The sequence below is a fragment of the Austrofundulus limnaeus genome, unplaced genomic scaffold, assembly GCF_001266775.1.
Source record: "Austrofundulus limnaeus strain Quisiro unplaced genomic scaffold, Austrofundulus_limnaeus-1.0 Scaffold5, whole genome shotgun sequence".
NCBI lineage: Eukaryota > Metazoa > Chordata > Actinopteri > Cyprinodontiformes > Rivulidae > Austrofundulus > Austrofundulus limnaeus.
Genome location: NW_013952407.1, coordinates 4,131,988 through 4,142,849, shown reverse-complemented (window position 1 = coordinate 4,142,849; position 10,862 = coordinate 4,131,988). Strand labels below are relative to the sequence as shown.

Here is a 10,862-nt window from a genome sequence, read left to right as displayed (position 1 = left end):
CACTTATTCTGTGGAAAGTGTGGTTATGCTGCTGAGAGTGGTGTCTGATTTCAATCTTGCACAAAACACATCTGCCTTATCAACAGGAACGCACGTGAAGAGCAATGTAACATCAAAAGAGACCATAGTTTCATCCGCCTCCATGATGACATCCCTCACCTTGTCCGCAAAGTCCATAGTTTTACCTCAATGTTTTTTAATTTAGTTTCATCAATATTATGGTCTTCAAACTTCTCTTGAGGGACTGCAGGAGAAAACATGCCAGTAGTCAAAACATCTAGTGGAAAGATATATTTTTTAGATGGATTAAGTAAAAGTTATGGGTTTTGGAGTTTGATGTTCTGTCAAATGGTGAATAATAATTAATACTGATTACCAAATGTGTTTATAGCTGAGAAGCTTTAAAATTAGTAAGTGTTTGCCCTGGTGGTCTTGTTTGTCTGACGTTTGTTGGATAAGGCAGAGACCCTTTAACCTGACAACTAAAGTCAGCTTTCCTCTGGGTCAGTTTTTACTAGAACACAAACACACCTATAAGTCTGGAGCTGCAGCACAGCTTTAAATATCGTATTGTCAAAAGTTCGACTGCAGCCAGTTCGCCTGCAGCCCTCAGTTGCTASTGTTGTTTAGAAAACACAAAATTTTTCCATAAAACACGAAAGGGCACTGAATCCCAAAATACTACCTGCAGCAACAGGAGTGTTCAAACATGGGATTAACAGATTATTTTGTTAGTTTTTAAGTTTATGTGTCAGGACATGATTAAATGGCTTATGTCCCAACATTTGATTTTCATGCTAGTTTAGATTAAAAAAGACAATGTAGGTGTGTAATCAACAAGAAAAAAATCAGTATGTCCTCGTTTTGATTTATGTTATGCTTCAGTCTCACGTTTTTCTCTTTCATACAGACTGAAAATAAGAAACCCACACTGATGAGGCGTACCTAAAAATGTTTATTAGTTTAAAAAGTGTTTTAAAAAATGTAACAACAAGCACTTCCCCTTAGAAAAGCAACAGCTAAAATGCAAAAAATTTGTAAAAAGCCATGGCAAAAATAATTTAAAGTGGAGAGAAGCTCTGCTGCTTTGAACCACTTACAAGAGGAAGGGTAAAAATCTTCATTTAACAAATATTAGTGCTAACAAACACAGACACACAGTGGAGTTAAATATCCAAACAGAACAGAAAATAAACAAGTAAAGCTGGTTTAACTTTCTACAGTCATTTTCAGTCAAAACAGTTTTTTGCTACAATTAAAACTTTAACTTTTTGCTGTTAATTTGTCATATTTTGCATACTGCATTTGTAATGTATCCAGACATTAATCTTAAAGCATATTTTAGTGCCTTTTTATATTTTAAAACAAGAGCAACACCCAGTTCTTAGTCCTAAGATCTCAATATTTACTACATCAAATGATAAAATTGTGTGAAAAACAAAAAATATAACAAACATATTGTGAGGTGGTAGTATGCTATGATACCAAGAGGATACAGTGCAGGTCAGACAACTGCAACTACACGAGGTTATTAAAGGTCACAAATGACACACTGTAAATGAGCAGAAAAACAAACCAAAGTACTGAAAACTGACCACACTACTAGTCTGTACAGAGTTCAGCCAGAAAACAAAACAAAGGAACAGTCTATCAGTAAGTTACAGTGGTTTTTACCTATAAATACATTTGATAACATTTTCCCGACAGAGTTTTAGAGACAAACGTCTTTCCACTGCTGTAAATTTTCCTCATCACCTCTTCTTGTCAGACAAAGTGTTGGTACGTGTCTCACAGCTGCTATCAAACACCCTCAGTTTGCACATCACAGTAAGAGGAGGTTCAGTTACATCATCCATCATGTAGTGCATGTTGCCTTGGGTCAGATCTTTGGCATGGATGAAAGGCTCAGAAACCAGAAGCATCTTTGACTCAGTGGAGGGGCAGCAGGTTTTGTTCACGTGCTGCACTGCATCCGTGTAAAAACTTCACATTAACGCAACGACTGCTCCATAAGAACAGCCTCACAGTGTTAACCTCAACGGATTGTCAGTGCCGTACAACAGGCATTAAAGATTATCTTGCAAATAAATAAATAAAAAAACAACTCTCTTTTTAAACAGTTTCTTGGACCGCTCATTTCCTTCTCTATTCAGACTTCATTTAGTGTTGGATTGCAGTGTAAAGCGTCTCTTTGAAATCCCAATGTTGGGGCAGTAGTGCCCAATCCTGGTACCTGAGGGCCATCATCCTGCACGTTTTAGTTGTTTCTCCAATTCCAACTATTTGACTTCACGTATGAGCTTATTCTTTTATTAAACAACAGTCTCACATTAGCTGCATCATTTGGGGTTAAATAGCTTGTTCCCTGCAGGTGAAACATAATATTCATGGCAGAGGAAGACTCTTCATCTTTTTGCTTTGGTAAACTGAGGTGGTGACTTTGTTTTTGACCGGGCAGTGCAAGTTTATATTTGAGTGCAGTCATTTAAAATCACAGAAAGTTGCACAAAAATGCATGAAAGGAATAATGGCTTTTTTCTATTTTAAAGTTTTCTGTTCATAAGTGCAAGATTTCCCCTTTTAGAGGCTTCAGTAAATAAATGGTTTTATTTTAAACTTTCTTTTTTTAAATTGCAGTGTAGACGATGGCTGCTCACAACATAAAAACCTCAAATCCGAACAGTGGTCATTGTGACATAACCACCATATAAATCCTTAAAGCTATTTTAGGGGATTGCTGCTAGACAGAGGTCGCTTTTCTTTACTTTATATCTCATTAAGTTTTGTTTTAATCAAATAACTTTGCATAAAACAAGTAGTTTTAAGGGACTTTTCATTTGCCTAAGTAAAAAAGCACAAATGTGAACAGAGGCCGAATTTATTATTGCCGTAACTGGGTAATAAATATTTTCTTTTATTGTAAAAACGCTCAAACTACTTAAATATTAGCTTTGGAAATAACTGTTGAGGCATATATTTTACTTTAGTTTGTAGTTCCTGAAAGTTTATTTTTTTTATCCTGTGTAATTTGAATATATTCAATTAAAGCGAAAACTGATCAAAGAAACAGCCAGGAATAAATAAATAGAATGTAATCAAATGTATTACTATATTGTAATCAGATTATAATAAATAGATTTATATTGATGATTTTGGTTCTCTGTTTTTTTCACTAAACAGTGAATCAATAAATTGTATATTTTTACACAACCTAATGTTAGTTTTTGTTAATATCCTAAGATAATTTACWAACTCTACCTGACACATGACTCTGTTATATTATTAGTCCAGCATTTATTATAGTTTTGTTTATATTAAGCCTAAATTATGCACTGATTGCAGTTGCCAAGCTTTACACCACAATACCGTTATTTTTTTGTTATTAGATTTTCTTTTTTTTTTTGTCTGCTTGTTTTTAATGCTTGATGAAACAACATGAGGTGTTTTTACTTTCATTAAAGAGTAATGACCGGCATTTTACTCAAGTGTTGCAGCATGATGTCAGTTCATTCAGCCTGGCACTTTAAACTGGACAAAACATACCGAGTCCAGTGTTGCTATTTACAGTTCAAATGAATGAAAATAAATAAAACACACAACTACCACAGATTAACATGTTCAACATGACAGGGAAAACAAAAACAAAGAAATGTCATCAGCCCATCAGCCCCACAGCYGGATGGTCTTTGCTTTCCAACCATTCGAGTCCACCTGAATGTGGTGTCTCRCTCATTTGCTGAAACAGGTCCTCCGCAGCGGCGTTTTCATACCTGTTTTGCTGCTGGTTAGGGTCAAACAGCAGGTTTGTGTTCAGCGCGTTCAGGTCATTGATACTGCCGGAAAGCTCTGATGTCAATCTGATTTCACAGGGGAAATCTGGTCCTCCTGCCGTCAGCTCAGATACCTGATCCAGGAGCTGTGGGGCAGTGAKGCCGCCATCTGTCAGGAGGTGCTGCACGCTGCCGAAATCTAGCTGCTGCTGGTGCTGTAGCTCTTCCTGCTGCGATCTCAAAGCTAACATTAGCTCTCCAGAGGCTGGCTGGGTTTGGTTGTTCCCTGCTGAAAGAACCATTTCTCCATTCATAGAACTTTCTAAAAGGTAATTTGGCCTCTGTGAGACACAGCTGCTGGTGGAGTTAACATTCATCAAGTTCAGCTGGTTATCAGTGCAGGAGCTGTTGGACTTGGACTCCAGGATTTGGGTGAGGTTCATCCGTGCCGTGTAGGTGGAGGGTAAATTATGAACGCCTAAACCTCGCATCGAGTCACAGCTGTCCCCTTCCAGCTTGTTGAGAAGGACACTGGTGACGTTTTTGCTGGTGCACGGTTGGTTCGGTGCGGGCAGGACCTCAGATTGCATCATGATGCTGAGCGGCACCGAGCGGCTCCTCTGGGCCAAGCTGCTGGTGCCCAGATTTGGCTTGCTATTAGAAAAGATGTTTAACATTTCAGGCGTTACTGGAGAACTGAACGGGGACACCACGGAGTGCGGGACGTTGGGGAGAGCGTTGTTCCCACCCAGATTCCTCTGATGCACCGCTGGACTCACGCTGCGGCATCGGAACGTTGCAGCGGACGTGTTGGAGGTTTTGTTATCCAGGGGAGCCGGCACAGCGAAACCCTCCTGCTTGTTGGACATGCCGGCTACCTGCTGCTGCACGGGGGAGATGGGAGTCAAGCGGCCACAGTGGCCGTCGTGGTGGCGTGCATGAGGAACGGCAAAGGCATGAGGCTTCTGAAAATGCTCGTCTATCAGACCTCGACAGCCTGTAAGGATCCCCACTCCACTGTTTGACTTGTTTATAGTCCCACTGCTGCCGCCGCTGCTGTAGCTGTTACTCATCCACTCCAGCCTTGCCTTGTCTGGGTGGGTGGCCATCGGCCTCTGCATGGGTTTGACGGGGCTGCTGGAGACGGGGCTGCTGTCCTGGAAACAGGTCGTGCTGGAGTTGATGGGCGTGAACGCAAAGGGGTTCCTGCACTCCACCGGACTCGGAGGAACAGTGCTGCTGCAGTTGGAGTGCGGAGTCCCCGCCGGAGTGTATCGGCTGCTTCCCAAAGCGCTGTCCACCGGGGTCGTGGAGGCCATGTGGGAGCAGGGGCTCTCTCTGGTGAAGTTCTGCGGTCCCCCCATCATCTCTGACGTGGGTGTGGGAGTTTGGATCAGGTGGCTGCTGTTGTGTGCAGCATGATAGAAAGCAGCTGTGGCCTGATTGGCGGACGTTAGGTTGTCTGACATTAAAACATGCTGGTCTTGAAGGGTGCCACAGTTTCCAAACTGCTGGAGCTGTTTCAGCTTCATCTGCTCCTCCATCTGAACCAGCTCCTCCACAATGCTATCCTGAGTCACGTCGTCATCGAAGGAAAAATAGTCCATGTGTTTCTCAGCAAGCTGACTGGATGACGCTTGGTTTAGAAACTGAAGGGCGTCATTAGCGGGATCGGACTGGACGTACGTCTGGTGCTGAGGTCCTTTCAGGTTTCCTGGGATTGAATTCGAACCCGTGTGTTTCTGAAAACCAGGGTTAGCGGCATACATATTACCCACCGTGTGCTCCGGCTGTTTTTGTAACGTGCCACTGACTGATGAGCCAATTTCCATAACATTGGAAGTGTTGCTCCTCGGCAATGAGATGTGTGWTTTGGCAACAGAATTAAAGCAGTTAGCTCTGACAGAGGAAGTGCTTTGTGTGTTAACTTGAGTGGACAAGACGGAGCTCATTTTCATCTCTACATCCTGAGTGACTGGTGCACTTTCAGGTCTACCTGTTGTACCTGGGCTGGAGATATAATCAGCCATACTTTTGATGTTGTATCCAGGAGTGCCATCTGCTGGTTGCTGTGGCATAAAAACCCTTTTAACTGGGGAAAAGTCTGGACTGAGACCTGAGCGTTTTCTGAAGCTCTTTGTTGGTAAGAAACCCTCCTCTGCTTGGAGGCCGTCTAAGGACGACAGTCTGCTGGTGTTTACTGAAGTAACAGTGCTGGTGTTCTGAGAGGGAGAAGATAAGTGCAAAGTGCTTGTTTTATTTGAGCTCTGACCCACAGTATTCGTGCCCGATGAAGACTTTCCACTGCAGCTAATGTTGGATGTTTCCTCCACACCAAGGAAGCCTTTAGTTTGAGGTATGGGCACACTGGCAGCTCTCTGTACAGCACCTCCAGCCCTGTTTGACCCTTGGGTAAAAACTTGACCGCTAGAACTTTGCATTTGGCTGTTCTCGTGTATAGCTTCAACTTCCATTTCAACATCAATGCTCTGAGGGTCGGCGATTGGCCCAGGCTCGGGCAGCGGGGCCAGAATGGGCGAAGCAGAAGTGATGCCTGCAGTTGCGGGCCGCAACGTGGCGTTTGTGAGGGATGTGGTTTCCCTGCCAGTAGGAGCCAGCGATATCGCTGCCATCTTGACCAAACTGACCGGGCTAACATGACATGTAGTCATCACGGTCTTAATGGGGCTGTTGGTGATTATCATGGTGGAGGGTGAGCGCAGGGTGATACCCGAGGTGATGGAAGGTTTGGGTAGGATCTGAGTGTAGCGCTGCCGAGCTGTGCGCTCACCCACCGGACTGGTTAGAATCGTTTGGACTGGTTTGGGGCCCTGTTTCACCGCCTGGATGGGCTGTGACACCATTTGGAAGTTAATAGGCAGCATTTTGCTCTCCACTGTTCCCACAGGACTCGGTGACATCAGCTGCCTGTTCTTCTGCACCTGCAGAGGAAAAGATCAGTCACAACAATGAAAACTGACAATTTCAAATACCACAAAGTTTTTGACATTTTTGGATTTTTGATTATTGCTTCATCCCTAATCATTACTATACATATACCGACTGACGCTGTAAACAACTATGTATTTTCTTCTGTGATGTACAGTGAGAGTGGCGTTTTCTCACCGTGATGGGACTCGGGACAGCTGTAACCACGATGCCAATAGTTGGCTGTGGTGAGGGAGTGGTGGGGCTGCTGCAAGGCACACTGTCATCTACCCTCTTAGTCTGTCCATCTCCAGGTAGAGGAGACTGAAGCTTTTGCTCCTGTTGCTTCCTATAAATCTTCCTCTGCAGCTGCTGCTTCGCATCCACAGACGGTGATGAAAACATCGTCACCTGAGGCTGAAAGGGATGAGCCTCCGATGTGGGAATGAAGGCTGAAATGGTCTGAGGTGGTTTGACCTCTGGAGAAAATAAAAGACAAACTATAAAATATCACTATGAAATAATACAATTTGTACTCCTTTTGAGATGGCAGGTTTAGATTATATGTGTGACTCAATACAACAAAATCCAACATGCTAAAGAGGCTCATTGATACAATTTTGTATTTCGGATGGCAAAAATATTTCAATATGTCAAACAAAACAACAAAGAATGGCTGGAAAAAAAAGTTTTCAGACATTTTTCTGTTTTGTAGTAGACCAATGTTTGGAAATTTCCACAACTGATTCAAATTGAAACCCAGAAGTTCTAGAGTTAAATGTAGATCCAGGCAGCGGCCACCAGGCGTCGCCACCATCCTGGTCCAGGCAGTTTAACTTTTCCTACCTGTTGCTGTGCCGGTCATCACGGTGAGAGCTGCCAGCGACTTGTTGCTGATGTAATGGCTGTCGACTAGGAAGCGAGCCAAGTCTTCGACAGCGTCAAACTGGCGCTTCAGCACCTTCTGGGCCCATTCGCACACAAGATCACAGGCTGCGAATCGCACTTCCTCTTTGATGCTGCTCAGCTGGCAGGGTGAGTCCAGCACGTCACAGTGGAGCTGCACACAGCAGATACGGTTAAATCAACAGAGAGAGTTTACTGACATGGCGATGAGAAACATGTTAATATGCTTACCCCATCTGGTGTTTTATGGAGATCCAGGGTGGGCAGAGACGGCATATGAACATAAGGTCTCTTTCTAAGTCCGCTGTAGCAATACGTGAGTCAGCGTTAAGACCAAAAATAAACAAAGTGATTACATTTAAAAGCAAAAATAGATAGAATTCTGTAATCCAGTTAAGCTGATGCTGCAAGATGATAAACCAATGTTTAATTTTTAATCATCATCAAATTACTATGACAATCTGACAAAATTAAAACTAATTCTAAGGTGAACCATTTCATAAAACAATCTAACCTGAATAAACTGTAGCTCCTAATCAAAACATCTTGTTGAAATGTTGTTTTCATTAAACATAGTCTTCTTTAAGAGCATAAACGGTTAATTCTTGCTTCTGAATTTTATCTTTGTTTAATTCAAATTCAAAAATTCTTTATTGATCCTAGAGGGAAATTAGATACTGATTAAGTAATTAAATTGATTATAGTTGATTAAACCAGGTTTAGTAAATTCAGAGACACTACTCGATGCTTAAAAGTCAGATTACTCTCAAAATGTATTTTTGTTGTGTTCATTAAAGGTTTGTTTTTAGTTTTGTGAGTTTGTTTGTGTTCCACTTTCCTGCTCATTATTCCAGAAAGAACTAAAACCCTACTTCTCCAAACTGTGGTCAATCTGCTACAGGTAAGATATTTATTGTTCATAAGCTTTCCTAAGAACCCCCGCCCACCCCAACAGGAAATATCTGAACAGTCCCTGTCCAGTTTATGAAGGTCAAGAACGCACACCAGTGTTTGCAMTTTGACGTCACAAACTGAAGGTCAAGATCAGAGAGACTCCCCCCGAGGGTCTCTGCATTATGCCTGTGCCTTTGAGGTGCAGGGGTTGGGTGTGGGGGGCTTCATTTCATTTCACATCTATATTTAGAGAGCAAATGAACTGCTGCAGCAGATGGTCTGAGACCAACCACACACACAGGCCAGACAGATACAGTCTTTTCCAGTAAAGGATATTTGGATTTTCCTCTCATGCCAAGCCGGCGAGCCTTCATGTTCGGGAAGACGTTTTTCATCATCTTTCCAAAGTCTGCGGCGCTGAGCGAGTGGTAGTTCAGATTGTCACAGAAGCTCCTGAAACAAACGTCAGTGAAACAGCATCACACACACAGTCCTGATTATCTCTCTTCACTGAGAGTCTTCATGTCTTGTCAAAGTTTGGGTTCACCTCTCGCCCCGTTTATTCAGGATCTCCACAATAAAAACACAAACACTGGGTGTCAGGGATGCTTTCTTACACATAAAAYGGAACAAAAACAAGTTAAAAGAAAACTTGCAGCATTTAATTAACATTTAACGTCAACTCGATTCAAGATGGCCGCCACAGACAAATGAAATTTACAACACAAAAAGATCTGAAACTTCTTCAAATTTACAGACACGGAGCTGAAATTTAACTTGGTAGTAGCTGAGAGTTATTTCACAAGATCGCCAGAGATTGCTCTATGTTTAAGGTTTGGGCAAAGTGGCTGTAATGTATCTTAATAGAAGATGACCTCGGTCTGAAACTTTTAGCATGAAAAGAAGCTGTCAATATACATTCCTTTAAGAAATGGTAGACCAAAATAAAATAACGCAATGTGAAACTTGTGAGGTACAAACTTTCTAAAATGGACCTAATTCTTTTACATTTAGGAACAAACTCCTGAAAGGAAGTAAACAACGCTGTGAAAGACTTTTCTGTGACCCGACCAGAAGGCGCCAGCGTTTCTACGTGGCGAGGTATTTCTGTTCTCGTAAGGTTAAAAAAGATGAAAAAAGTTACATAAGACCGTCAGAACGTTTCAATGAGTGTCTCAGATTTTCCATTCTAATATTACCAGCACATGCTGCTCTCTGATTCTCATGCCTGCTGCATCTATTTATACTGACACTTTAGCCTGCAGTAATGTGGAGCAGGACGAGGCACGAACACCATTACCCGTTGTCTTTTACAGAAAATGTAACTGTGTTACACTAACAGATGAAACCTCTGATTTAGTTTGTGTGGTTTAAAAAATACCCGAGCTTGAACCCAAAAAAAAAACCTCTTTGTTTGTACGTACTTGTATTCATCATAAACTTCCTGCTTGGGAAGAGAGGTCTCCGGGTATTCCTCTAAATGATCCCGGATCCAGTTGAACGCATGCATCTGCTGCGTGCGGCTCGATGAYAGGGCGCTCTGCTCACTGAGAAAAAGATCTGGGTCACAGACTGACAAGATACAAAGGGTACCTGACTGATTCATCAAAACCATCACCACTCATCCATTCACATTCACAATCCCAACATCCTGAGAGGAACAATCACATTTTAGTCAATGAAATAAAAGTATTTGTAGTAAACTGAGCTCTAATTTAAATACAGTTACAGATCAGACATGTTTCATATATTTTATTAGGGTCTAAAAGGATTTTATTGTGTAAAATTAGAAAAATCCACAAAAGACATTAAGTCTTCAATGGGCTTGTGCATTAAAGATAAACAAACAATCGCAGAATTATAAACAACATATATGAATATTTATCTACAGCTTGCCTGTTTCTAGTGTTTGAGTTGAGATTTGTAATGATAGTTCACATTTACTTAAAAAAACAGAAAAGTATTTTTTTACCTTTTCTCTGCTGTGTTGCTCGGACCAGAAGGCAGCTTGAGGTAGAGATAAAGCTTTTCGATGTCTGAGAACTTCTCCACATCTTGCTGTGGACATGAAAAAGACAAAAAGGAAAACAGACAGCTGTAATTTATTTTTATTGCTCACAAACAGAAAAAAGACATTTTCTGCCTGGAAATAAAAAAAATTCTACTCTAAAAATGTTGGGATGTTGTTAAACTGCAAAGAACAGAGTGTGATGATTCACAAATCTCAAAACCCACATTTTATTTGCAGTTGAACACGGTAAACGTATTGAGTATATTGAATTTTTCTTAAAACAAAAAGAAGATAAAGGCCCTGTCACACTAAACAACTTAAGAAAAATGTTTTATGTCTAAATTGCTCATAAA

The 10,862-nt window shown here is 41.5% G+C and overlaps 1 protein-coding gene across 1 annotated transcript in view; it reads right to left on the bottom strand.

Annotated features, from left to right (window-relative positions):
- Positions 1-935: 935 nt before the first annotated feature.
- The window catches only part of LOC106531703 (DNA-binding protein RFX7), a 16,645-nt gene continuing 6,718 nt past the window's right edge, over positions 936-10,862 (bottom strand). Inside the window, exons 3-9 of the mRNA XM_014027622.1 lie at positions 10,471-10,556; positions 9,923-10,045; positions 8,835-8,951; positions 7,836-7,920; positions 7,545-7,758; positions 6,897-7,177; positions 936-6,712 (exon numbers count right to left, since the gene is read on the bottom strand). Of these exons, the coding sequence (XP_013883076.1) occupies positions 3,656-6,712; positions 6,897-7,177; positions 7,545-7,758; positions 7,836-7,920; positions 8,835-8,951; positions 9,923-10,045; positions 10,471-10,556 (3,963 nt within the window). The 3' untranslated portion in view covers positions 936-3,655. The remainder of the gene's footprint in view (positions 6,713-6,896; positions 7,178-7,544; positions 7,759-7,835; positions 7,921-8,834; positions 8,952-9,922; positions 10,046-10,470; positions 10,557-10,862) is intronic.